The 13,673-nt window shown below is 37.0% G+C and overlaps 1 protein-coding gene across 2 annotated transcripts in view; it reads right to left on the bottom strand.

Moving 5' to 3' along the window:
* Positions 1 to 13,673, bottom strand: part of ATP8A1 (ATPase phospholipid transporting 8A1) — a 219,369-nt gene that overhangs the window by 182,758 nt on the left and 22,938 nt on the right. For both annotated transcript variants that reach the window (XM_063107852.1, XM_063107851.1), the window contains exons 2-5: positions 8,681 to 8,795; positions 7,065 to 7,164; positions 5,976 to 6,074; positions 292 to 337 (exon numbers count right to left, since the gene is read on the bottom strand). In XM_063107852.1, coding sequence (XP_062963922.1) covers positions 292 to 337; positions 5,976 to 6,074; positions 7,065 to 7,164; positions 8,681 to 8,795 — 360 coding nt within the window. The remainder of the gene's footprint in view (positions 1 to 291; positions 338 to 5,975; positions 6,075 to 7,064; positions 7,165 to 8,680; positions 8,796 to 13,673) is intronic.

A 13,673-nucleotide genomic window follows, 5' to 3' on the forward strand; every position in this document is an offset into this window, starting at 1 on the left:
GCTGTCAAAACAACTGCAGATGTTATGGGCAGTACTTGGGAGCACACTGCTATGAAGCACTTAAATATACTTAAAATGTTGCCTTTCAAAAGCATCATCACTGTACATCACTCGAATGTGAATTTAAGCATCATGGTAATAAATGCTACAAAGCAAGAATCAATTTACCCTGGAACAAAAACTTAAGACACACACAGTATTGTCAATTGAGTTATATTTAATTGAAGTGATTTGTACATATTACTATGAGTGTGTATGACAAATATGAGAAACAAGATGTAATATCCCTACCTTGTGTCTGTTTCTTGTTCACTGCATTGTCGGCTTTATGTCGTTTCTAAAGTTTAAAAGCAAAAAGAACAACTGTGAAAAAGCGAATGAGACTAATAAAACAAGGGAGCACCCACTACAAAAGAGAGACTTCTTATGTTTCACAAGGTTTTTATCCTTTCAAGCTCATGTCCATGTTATAACTATGCATCGACAGGGGTGTCGTGATGGGATGAATCTGAGGGCACTCAGGAATTGTAAAATTGAAAGCACAGTCCACAGCATCTTCACACAATACTCTTCTTCTGGGAGCAGAGGTTTGTGGTCCTCAGAAAGATCTTACATTACCATATGAGTAAGAGTAAAATTTTAATGTACTAGAAAAGTTTGAACTGAAAGACTGATTTAGTCTTCTGCTTAAATAACTCACTTATAAAAAAAGATTGCCCGCAAGAATTATCTATAACAACTACTATTTCATAATGGTATTGAAATATTTTCAGCTTCTTATGAAATTCACTATCTAATTAAGCTGAGTACATCCTCTATAGTTTAATGATGTGCTGATGTCTGTCAATGACTAGAACCAAATACATCTACATTTGCATATGGCCTCTTCTATTCACTGCTCCCCAACATTCCCCGCCCCCCACCACTTGCATCCATAGCCACTGAATCAGAGGATCCTGTTTTCCTTCCTCCCAAAAGCACCTACAAAATTAAATGGCAAACGAGTGAGTTAGTCCAAGTCTAGGTTGGTGAGTTTCAAGAGTTACATAAGCCAAGTTTTTATAGCAGTGAGTAAGAAAAAGGAAAAGAAGGTCAGAAGAAAGGTGAGAATTTGAGTAGCCAGAGAAAACTATCTTCCCTAAGGTTCCACTAGAGTTTTTCCATAGCTTCCATCTAAACTTACAGCATCGAGTATAACACATCAGACTCCGTTAACATTGCAGAGAAGTGTTGAGTGTAACTAAGTCTCTGCCCAAAAATTCTACCATATTTAGGTCAAATTTAGCTGAGCATACCTGACTATAACAAGGGTTGAAACAAATGTAAAACAAGTGAGGTCCAAAGTTTTCCATTTGAGAAAAAAATATGGTTTTTAGAATCACAGGGCACATAGGAAAATACTCCCCACAAGAAAAGCCTAGAGTTGTGGATGCTGCAAGATACAGCAACACCCAAGAGGAGTGGAATAGCTGGCAGCATGAACTCAGTACAAACAATCAGCCACTGAACTGCACAAAATGCAAACAGGCATTCAAAACGCCTCTGTGGAAGAACTGTTGAAAATGATTCTTGCCACATCCACATGCAAGAACACACTATAACTCTTTCTCAGTAGAAAATACTCACTAATAATAGTGTATTGATGTAGACTTTCAATTGGAATATTTATCACTTCCAAAAGTAAGCATGATTTGCCAGAAAACTATTCTTAAATACATTTTTAAAGTTCTGTTACAATTGCAGCATCAGTAGAAAATATTTTATAATTGTAAAACTCCAAAAAATACTTTTTCTGTTTGTTTGTTAAAAACAATTGTAAAAAAAATTAGAAACTAGCCTAAAATAAATTTTGGTCTGAAATAATGGCCCAACATATATTCAGATATACAAAGGAGGTATGAATATTTCCAAAGTAATGCTGATAGACAATGGTTAGACTTCCAATTGAAGGAGACAAATAAAAACTAATTAATGGAACACTCCACTTCAAACAGGAAATTTAATCTTAGTGAAACCTAAGGTGATCCTGAACATTACTTTCCACCTACAGAGAATTCTTGCACAGGAACATCTCTTTCCTCAACCTTCCCACCATAGAATAAACTAGGTTACTTGTCAAGAAACAAGAGTATTCGGTATACATACGAATCCATCCAAATAGGCAGATTCTAACCTTATAACTGCAAAAAGAAAACATCTAACCTTTGTATTATAAAGAGATCATTATCCCTTCAAAAACTAATAGTTCAGAAAAGAATGAACAGTTACTCTCTGAGTTCAAATACCCCCACTATCTTAGAATTTATTTATTATCACTGAGAGTTACTGAATTATTTAACAGTATCAATATATGATTGACAGTACATCAATAAGGTGTACTGTATCAATAGTGCCATGAACTTTAGGATACTAAACGTATGCATGCTGACCGCTCCCTCCTTCCAGAAACCCTTCCCTCCCTAGGCATTTCCTATCACATCACTGCCCAGGTTTTCCACCTGTGCCTCGGCCCCTTCTTGCCTGCTCAGTGCACTCGCCATGCAGTGATGGGCTTCCTCCAGGCTTACTCTCTGGTCCTCCTCACTTCGTATTCTACATTCTCTTCCTAGCTCAACTCTTTCATACTTGCAGTTTCAATCATAATCGATAAATATACACTGGCCAAGACTCATCTGAGATCCACACAGTTATATCCAGTTGCCTCCTTGACATTTCCCGCTGGCAATCTCAAAGGCACCTCAAACTGCATCCCCAAGATAATCCGTTATCTTAACTCCTGAAACTTGGTCCTTGTCTCAGACATGGAACCATACACCACAAACCAGGAACTTGAGAGTCACCCTTGCACCTTCTTCTCCCTCTCATTCCTATCCAATCCATTTCTTCACTCAATTAATATTAACTAAACACTTACTATGTGCCAGGCCCTGTTATTACTGCTGAGGATACAGCAATGAACAAGAGACAAAACCCCTTCTCTCATGGAGTTTACCTTCTAGCAGTTGGAGACATAAACAAAATAAGGAGGACATGCAGCATGTTGAATAGGTGGTAAGTCCTGTCAATTTTACTCTTAAATATATATTGAATCCAGTTTTCCACTTTTTCCATCTCTACCACACCACTTAGTCCAATATACATTCATTTTTATACGAACTACTAGAATATTTTTCTAACTAGCCTGCCCAAATCCTCTGTTTTCCTTTCAATCCATTTTCCATCATTTAGACAAAAGGATCATTGGAAGATGACAATACAGTCAACATCTATTCATCACTTACTATACACTAGGCACTGTTCTAAGGACTTGTGTGCATCATTTAATCATCATAATAGTCCAGAGTTATTACTTGATTAATGTCTCTCTCCTCTACTGGACTGTAAGCTCCATCAAGGCTACTTTTACTTACTAGCAAATTCCCAGAATTTAAACCCTATACATGGTAAACTTTGAAATAAATATTTGTTTCATAATGAATAAAGTCTACTAGTGTTTAAGTTTATAGCAAAGAAGAAATGTTTTTAGTGGTGAATATTTATCAATTTAACAACCAACCTTGATCTTTACCATAAGAATTGGCATTTGACATGATGCAGCTTTTTCAAAAAGAGTTGTCCATCAGTTTCAGAGTATTTTCAAGTCAGTATGTATGTCATTTGTCACTTACACATAAAAATAGGAAATCATATTATGTTAAGCTGTCCAAAGCATCAAAAGTTAAAATGAACTTCAGTGGATAAGTATCTCACTTGACAGCAATTCTTTTTATATTCTATTCTAAAACTTTAAAAAAAAAAATGGTTTAATAAAATATAAGGGAAGGCTTATTAGAATGTAAAGGCTGTCTTATTCACTGACAGAGGAGTGGCAGACATTACTAGTCTTCATCAATATCCAGTTCTCTACTTCCACAGACACTGAGATAACACCTCCTCCTTGCCATGTTTCTAGTTCTAATATTAGGATGTAAACAGATGTGATGTGCACCATTTATGGGCCAAAACACAGAAATGAGACCTCCATTCCCTCTCCCATCCCCTGCTACAGCAGAACCATGACTCAGGCTGCACCCCCAGGGACACTCTCTGCTCTCCAACCCCAATGACAACCTGCGGTACAAAGTTGTCTTAATGACAACTTGGAGTACGTGAAAAATAAACTTACGTGTTAAGCCACTGACAAGTGGGGCATAATTATTACTGCAGCAAAAGTTTAACACATTTATTAATACCCTAATGAATGCTTCACACCTAAATAGTATTTTATATATTTTTGTTTAATAAATGAATGAATATATGTACTCATTACAATTACTGATAAAGAGAATTCTTTTGTCCAACTATGATTTGATTTTTTTCCTTTTCTAGGGAGTTCTATTTCTAACTTTCTATCACTTCATAGTTTGACTTCTCGTTAAACTACTCTTCCAGACAATTTGTAACCAATTTCTTAACACTGATTTCACTGGCAAACTACTTCATATGACACTATTGTTGCCTCACAACACTATTAGTACATCCTTCAGGGACTGCCCAATCAGCTGCTTTCTAATAGCACCCAATTATTACATTATACCAATGAGTTCTGTTAAAACAAAATCAAAAAACCCGCACATTTCTTGGATACAATTTTACTTATCATGTATTTTCAAAGACTGGGGTACTAGAAACCATAGCTAGTGTACTTATAACTTTGCTAGGGAGCCCTTCAAAAAGTAGAAGAGGCAACTTATAGGAGTGATTATAAGGCAGGGCTCTGGAGCCAAACGGCCTTGTTTGAATTCTGACAGCCCCAGTTATCAGCTGGGTCTTCTTGGACAAGTTACCTGACCCCTCTGCCTCCTCTTCCTCATCTGTAAAATGGGGATAAGATCAATAATACCTTAAAGGGCTGTTACAGGATTTAATAAAAGTAAAGGACATAGAGCAAGAACATGGAACCCAGAAGCACAATAAATTTTATTAATATTATTGATGACTCTCCACAATAATACAGAGCAAGGAGCACTGGATGGAATGGAATTCTGATTCCATTACTTTCTTGGACAAGTTAGATGAGCTCTCTAAGCCTCAGCTTCCTTACTGATGGAGTCTGGATGTGTTGTCCCCTCCAAAACTCATGTGGAAATCTGATCCCCAATGTGGCAGTGTTGGAAACTGTTTGAGTCATGGGGGTGGATCCCTCATGAATGGATTAATGCTCTCCCTGGGGGAAGAGCGGTAGTGAGTGAATTCTCGCTCTGTTAGTTCCCTTGAGAGCTGATTGTTTAAAAGACCCTGGCATCTCCTCTCTCTCTTGCTTCCTCTTGCCATGTGATCTGCTTGTACCCACTGGCTGTCTGTCGCATTCCACCATGAGTAGAAACAGCCTGAGGCCTGTGCCAGATGCAGCTGTCCCAGAATCATAAGCCAAATAAACCTCTTTTACTTATAAATTACCCAGTCTCAGGTATTTCTGTTATAGCCACACAAAACGGACTAAAACACTTACCTTAAAATGGGGCCAACATCCAACTCTCAAAGTTATTGAGGGAATTAAATGAGAAAAACATTTGCAAAAACAGTACTATAATGCTTAGTAATAACAGGTGCTCAATGAAAATTAGTTTACATTAAGAAAGAAAAGGGAGTACATAAGGCAAAGAAAAAAACAAAATTTCAGTAAGAACCAATCCCTATGGACTGCCAAATCCAATCATAATTTAAAGGATGACAAGTCTTCTTTTATTACTAAACTACAAACATAATAGAACACTGTAATAAGCATTCTGCAATATTAACCCTATAGAAATCACCAGGAATTATTAACTTCAGGGGTAGGAACATATTCTATATATTTTTAATTTGAATGTGTATTTTAAACAGCTTATGCCAAGAATCAAATAACTTAAGAAGAATCTAAGACTTTAAAAAAAGATATATATATATAAATAAAAGGGACTCACATTTATTTATGAAAAAAATGAAATACTTACAATATCTTCTATTATTTCTTTGACAGCTGCCACAGCTAAAATAAATAAGAGAGGAACCAGTGTTGTGTAACGACCTGTTGGTGATACATCAGGTATTTGCTAATTGAAGAAAAAAGAAGCAAGAGAAATCCAATGAGAACTATAAAGTTTATAACAGATTCAAAAACAACAACGTCTTAATGCCTTCTAAAATATGTTTCATTGATTTTACTATCTTGGCAGACAAACAATGGGTAAAGCCATTTGTTCATCTCTATTAGCCAGAAGAGCATGTTAATTGGCTTCCTAGTAAGCAGTTGCATATAGGACCTATATCTATAATGGGGGACTGGTTAAATAAATTATAGTATATCTACATATTAATAAATCACATAACCATTAAACATGACATTTTAGAAACACAAGGAATACCTGGGAAAATATCCACACATTATTATATGAATAAATCAGATTACAAAATAATATGTACTGTATGATCCCCTTTTTGTAAACTAAATCAATAAACAATTCTTGGGGAAATAAAAGACCAGAGGGATACACACCCTAATTTTTTAAAGAGTAGTTACCTCTGGTGGTGGAATAATAAGGGTTTTAAATTTTTTTCTTCACGCTTTGTTGTGTTTTTAAATTCTTTTTTACAATAAACATACGCTACTTTTTAATAAAATAAAACTTTTTTCCTGATTATAACTAACTCAAATACAAAGAGAAACACAAGTTTTAAAGCGGTGATTCTTGCATTCTAAGGTTCAGAACTGATACTTTTACTGCTACAAAAATAAATTAATAGTTTAAGAAAATGTCCCATTTTACTACCCCAAATGAACAGTCTTTACTACCCAAAATGAATAGTCTTTGCCACATCAAATTTATAGAATGTCTAAAATAAGCTGATAAAGTGAATCAAAAGGCTTGAAGAGGTAGCGGAATTCTGACACTGCTTGCAGCAGGAGCCAGAAATGTTCACCAAAATCAGCTCATCACTCTGCATTCAGATAACCGTCAGGGAATTGGTCATGGACTTAACCAAAACACTTATTAATACCTGAACATTTGACTTTGAACTAAGGTGTGATGATGCGACTTTACCTGAAGCAGTGCAATAAAGAGAAAAAATGAATTAGCAGCTCTTCTGAACTGAGAGTAGAGAAATCTTGGAAGGAATGTGATTATGTTGTATTTTGCAGTGCTAGAAAACAAAAATAAAAAGTAACATGAAACTTAATTACTGTGCAATTAGCACCCATGCTTAAGAAGTTCTGTTACAACTATTTAAAAAATTAGATGATGAACATATCATATGCCCACTGTTTCAAGTTGGGAGACTATTGCAAAGGGTCATTAACTTAAATTAAAAAGAGTGAAAGGAACTGGCCTAAATAAATAGTAAAGAGTAAATGCCTAAATAAATAGTAAAGAGTAAATACCACAGGTTTTATTTTCTGTATAATACCTTTTGTCCTCTTTGGCCAGTTATCCTGCTTAACATTACTCAGCGCAGCTTACAAAGAAGAACAACTTTAGATAAGACAGTGTATAACACTTTAATAGAATATAAAATCTTGCAAAAAGAAAAAAATCAGCAATTTGAGGAGGACCAGACACTACACAGAGATGCCTCTCCTGGATAACTTGAAGGAAATGGGGAGTTTTCTAGGGTTCTGCCTGAATTTTCTTCAAGGCTACTCTACGAACTTAGCAAGGACTCCACACTAAACACATCAGATATGCCCACAACCAATAATACAGTACCACTTAGGTCTTAGGAAACTCCCTATTTCCCTGAAGTTATCTAGGAAAGGCACCTCTGTTTACAGTGTCTGGTCCTGCTCCAATTGCTGATTTTTTTTCACTATTTTATTTTCTATGAACATATTATACACTGTCTTATCTAAAGTTGTTCTTCTCTGTAAGCTATGCCTAGTAATGTTAAGCAGGATAACTGGCCAAAAAGGACAAAAGATATGCAGAAAATAAAACCGGTAGTATTCACTCTTTATTACTAGAAATGTCCAGATCTTCCTCTTGTTTATTAAACAGAAAGGAGACACATGCTACATTCTCCAAAGCTGCAAATATTAATTTTGAATGGGCACTTCTCAAATTTGGAAATTCTGCTACTGGAGAAACACTGGGGTAGCACTGGGTGCGTTCACTTGTTCCCAGAGGTCACTTAGTGACCAGTGCTTACACAGATACTTTTTATATTACTATTAGAATAAAAACATAACAGTGCAGTGACATAATCCTCATAGCCCCCCGTTCCTCAATTTTACACTCGATTTACATATACCATACTCAATTTTACAACTATCAAAAACCAATATTTAAAGCCTAACCAAAAGGAGTTTGTGGTGCAGAATGCAGAGATCTCTTCTAAAATGCTAAAACTTTTTAATCAAAAACAATAATACATTGTTTAGAACAAAGGCATTTATCCACAAGCAACTTTCATTATTTAGACTCTATATACAAAATTGGTAGAGTATGGGTGGGTGCTTGTCTTTTCTGCTTCTTACTAATTTCAGATTCTTATTAATATTCCTTGTTGGATAAAAGATGGAGAAACAACCTATTGACACTGCTACCAAGGAGCTCACAAATATTAACTGACTGAACTGAAAGCTCTTTGCAAGCATCTTCATTTTGACCTAGCCAGCTCTGTTGTGATGGCTGCTCCCGTGGCATTCTTTGGTCGTTCCTACCTGACATGGTTATTGCAGAATTTTGTCAGCTGGGGTTGGTTAATGAAGATAGTCCTTACTTCCTCCTGGTCAGCCAGCGATGTCTTCTCTGAAACATCATCCGTCTTCTCATAACCTTACAAAGAAACAGTCGTATTTGAAAAGAAATGTTTCATTTTATTATCCAGACCAAAAACACATTTCATAACTACTCTAGAATATAAAATCCATTAAAAGCTACATACTTTCCCTTTTTGATGCTCTTGTTTCTTTCATAATAAGAAGTAAAATCTCCACATCTGACATTTCTACTGGATTTAAAAGGCAGCATTTAACAGCCATGTAAAAACTGGCCCATTTCAAAAACAGGAACATCAATTTAAAATTTTTAACTATCTTTCCCCCATAAATGTTCAACTTATTTCTCCCCATTACATGAAAAGATGTCCAAAAGTATCAAATAATTTAAAACTGGTTTACAGTATAGTTTTAGAGAAAATTAATGAAATAAAGGTAATTTAAAATATTTTCAAAAATTTAAGCTTATATGTTAATGCTTTTCTATTTTTGTTTGGTTTTCTTCTTGGATGCAGACCAAAAAAAGATAAATATTAAGGTTTAAATAGACAACCACCACAATGATCTATAACTCATTATGATCAGATGATTTTACCTCCAACTGGAATTTATGTTCACAAATGCATTTTAAATTTCTTAAGGTCATTTCAAGTCATCTCACAATCATTGGAACAAAGCAATAGATTCAATTGGGTACCTTGTTGCAATGTCAACAACGCTTTTTAAAAATACATGCACGTCTTGAAGAAAAGATAATAAACAGAAAAAAATTTAAACTGCTATATATTGTACCTTCTAGTGAAAATTAAAAGTCTAGATTAAATTAGTCCCTTACTCCTTTGTTAGAAAGGGATGCCAACAGTGCTCTATCTCAAAACCCCATTTTTCTTCTCTTTTCTGTGTAGCCAATGCCAGCTCTTCCCAGAAGACCTGCTGACATGCGGTCTCTTCTAAAGTATTCCATGATGGTAAAGCCAGTGAACCTTCTCTGTGTTCCCACAGCCCTCTGTACCTACTCCCTCCCCAGCAAAACACTTACAGGAAGGTTTTGTTGCCATCTGTTTATGAGCCAGTCTTCCCCTACCAGAATGGGAACTCTCTGGATCCATACATGGTGTGTTACTCATCTTCCCAACACCAGTGCCAGCAAACAAGAGGTACACAGTAAATGTTTGCTGAATACATACATACCAAATGACAAAGGAGTGGTTCTCTGGCCGTTATTTTGAGGGCAAGCAAAAGCTTCTCCACCCACTGAAAAAGACTCTGAAAAATGACATCCACGTGCTGGTAACAAACTGTACATGAAAAGCTTGCCTGTGGGGTTGGGTTACTACATTAAACCAGAAAATCACCGAGGTGTTCTTCGAAGGTGAGAAGCAGGAGTACAGGGACCAGGGGGGTGAGAAGCAGTGTAACATGTGCAGGGGAGTGTGGACAGTGCAATATTGCTGAAGCACAGACAAAAGGAGAGGTAGAGAAGGATGAGACACCATGCTGAGGAAGGACACGGGCCAGATGGCAAAGGACCTCTTGTGCTAGGGTAGAAATCAGCAGCTCATCCTCTGCTTGGCAGCGAGCAGCCACTGAAAGCTTTCCAAATAGGGTGAGGGTCACATTTTATCCTCATCATCCTGGAGGTCACATGGCTCCAAATTAGGTACCGTCATACTTATTTTTCAGTTTCAGACACATCAGCAGCTTTGCCCATGTTTGCACAGTTAGCAATGATCTTTCACTACACCATGTTTTAGATACAACACAAGCCTTCCCCCCAGTTTCATATAATCAAAATTTCACGGATCGATTACCAAATAGAAGTGTATTAATCTTAAAGTTCTTAAAAATCCTTTATTAGATCCTTCTTAACTATAGTTCAGAGGCCAGAGTGTACTGTTCCCTGCACCTGGATTGGACAGAGAGCTTCAGGAAAACCAACTCTCCATTCTGCTGCAAGCTGATGTCCTCAGGTTGTGCTTACTTTATTTATGTAACTGGCCTTTTAAGGGCCTGGCACTTGGATGTTCTTAGCTGAGAAGTTAGGCAGTAGTCTTCACTGGACATATCCATTTACTTGTGGGGGGGCCTCAAGAGGGGAGAATTGAGTTGAATATCACATCTCTCCCTGAGATGTTAATTTGTATTTAAGAATTTCTATGGGATAAAGGACTATCCTGGGACGAAAAGGATTGGAATCAACACTTTCCCCTCCTGTATTCTCAGCACTGTCAGGGCTCCAGCGAGCTCAACAGCAGGTCAGCAGAGGCCTACCCCAGGATGGCATGAGGATCAGGGGTTGCAGGAACCACCTTGAGTTATGCACCTGATTGCCTGTTTACTCTGAGCGAGTGGCAGCAAACTAGCAGTGAGCAGGCATAGCAACCTCAGAGGTCCTCAGGAATATTCCGATGAAAATATCTGAGAAAAAAACCAGCATTCTTGCTAATTTGGAAGGTGAGAGTTGGTAACTATTAAAATTTGAATCTTCAATGAACTTGTATCTTACATCGTAGAAACAGGCAGGTCAAGTCTGGACACAGCAGTAACTTATCAATCCAGACTCTGGCCACATAGAAGAGAAACAAGGTTTTTTTCTTCAAATTAATGAACCAGCACTTGAAGGGAGGTGAGTAGAAGTTTGGATCTCATACTACTTCTGGGGTAGAAGTAAAAACACATTTCCTACATTCAATTTGACAGACACTCAATACATAACAAACAATTCTTTTTATGCTTCTATTTTTTTAAACTTCCTTTGCAAATTGCCATCTTCATCAGCTATGAAAACCACAGAAAGAGCTGTGTGCATCTTGCGCAATGCCTTCACTGAGCTACTGGTGTATAGTGTTGGCGAAAGTAATCCAAAGGAGAATCTTCTACCATCCTGCCCCAAAGTAGGTGAAACTAAGATGGCACAGTTGCCATTTCGTCCCATACACAGATCTATGCTTTGGTTTAGGGAGGAAAGCTATATCCCGAGGATTTGTTTAATAATTTAGAGTTTGTTCACATACGTTGTTAAAATCGATTCTTCCTCCATCTGTCTCGACTCCTATGGACTACTGACAACTGAGACGCTTTCATGTCATCCCCTCACAGAAAGCAGTGGGGAGGAGAGAGAAGCCACTGATCCAGAAGCAGTTCTCACTGCGGTGAGGCCTCTGGAAACCGTCTTTGTCCTTACGTTGTACTCAAGGTGAAGTTTGCGGAGAGAAAGAAACAACCTACCCACGCTCTTTGGTATTTCTTGCAGCTTTTCCTAACACAATATTGCACAAAGAGGGCACGTAATACCCGCACATTTAATAGAAATGGACCCCCAAGGCATTCATCTGACTGCTTCTGGGATCCATTCAGTGATTCATCCTTTCTGGGTTTAATACCAAGGTGGTCCAGATGGAACTCTGAAGCCCACCATGGAATAGGTTCAAACCCCATGTCGAGTTCAGTCAAATGGACAATATTTGGTAAATGGCAAAGCCAACGTAAAACTCGACCTTAGGCAGATAGTTACTTTCATTAGGCTTCGGTTTCCTAATCTGTAACATAGAAACAGATGTATCCACCTCCTAGAACAGTTGATATTAAATGAAAGAATATATATGCAAAGTACTTAAAAAAATGTCCAATATTTGGTAAGTACACAATAAATATTACTTGTTATACTTAAAGAGTCAACATAGGTGGATAATAATAAATTTATGTACTGAGCTTCAAAGAAATGGGAGGTTTCTTCTGCATTAGAGTTCCAACAATATCTCAGGGTGGTAATTTTTTACCTTTTAGTGTAATTGCCAGTTCACCTAATTCCCTGTTACACTGAAAGTTACCTGAGTACTATACCACTGGTTCACAGTAAGCCCTCAATGTCTGATGAGTTAACAAATGAGCAAAACAAACTAGCAATATACCAAGAACAGATCCCTCTCTTAAAAGGAGACATAGGTAAGACTGATGTATAAATCCAATTAGTAAATTTATGATAAGAATTTATTAGCACAGGAATTGAACTCCTGTAATCACTTCAACTCTCCCAGGTTGGCCCATGCAGAACGTCAAATGAGCAAGTGATAGTGTATCTGGTGAGCACTGAAGCAACCCACCACCAGTGGTCAGATAAAATAAGAGTAGTGTAGCTTTGGACAAGCACAGCCTGATGTACCCAATCCCACAAAAGGGGTAGATGCATCTGTAGGACTAAAATCATCCAAGTCTGATGGTATACCTTGGCAATGGAGCCATGATACTTCAAGTCTGTTGTCTAATACTTCTCTCTTCTACAGAGCTGAGAAAAGTGCTGCCAAGGTTTAACTCTGTGACTCACCCCTTCTCTGACCATCTCTGTCCAAATTCAAATTGATGTTTAATCTTCCAGTGGGATTACCATCAAACCCTGCAGGCCTAGGAACCAATCTGTCCCCCTTGGGGGTGGCTTTGCTCATATCATGTGTTGAAATCACAAAGAAATAAGAAGGCATGCTTATTTCCAAATTAATCTCAGAATAAACAATTCTCGTCTAGCTTTTATTGCAATGACCAAGGAAAAGACTTCTTATTTATGCCAAATGGAATAGACAAATTCAGTAATTCAGAATACCAGCTATATTAAAAATTTCATATTTAGTGTTTGTAGTATCCTGTTTGATTTTTATTTTTCCCCCCAGCAGAAAAGCAGTTTTGTTTTCTGAATTGTGGTTTATTTCAATTAATAATAAAATTACTTAGTATTTCCTAAGTACACACTAAGCCAGGGGTTTTATCATGCCAAATTCTTCATTCTTAGTTGTAAGATGACCAAATGCTATGTCTAGACTCCTGAAAAGTCAAGGCTCAGTACAGGGAAATAAAAAGTCACATATCATTTTTAACTACTGAATATGCTAAAAAGAGAATATCACTTGTATTACTAAATAAGAATATACAGGCAACATCTGCC

Source organism: Cynocephalus volans, chromosome 9 (genome assembly GCF_027409185.1).
Source record: "Cynocephalus volans isolate mCynVol1 chromosome 9, mCynVol1.pri, whole genome shotgun sequence".
Taxonomy (NCBI): domain Eukaryota; kingdom Metazoa; phylum Chordata; class Mammalia; order Dermoptera; family Cynocephalidae; genus Cynocephalus; species Cynocephalus volans.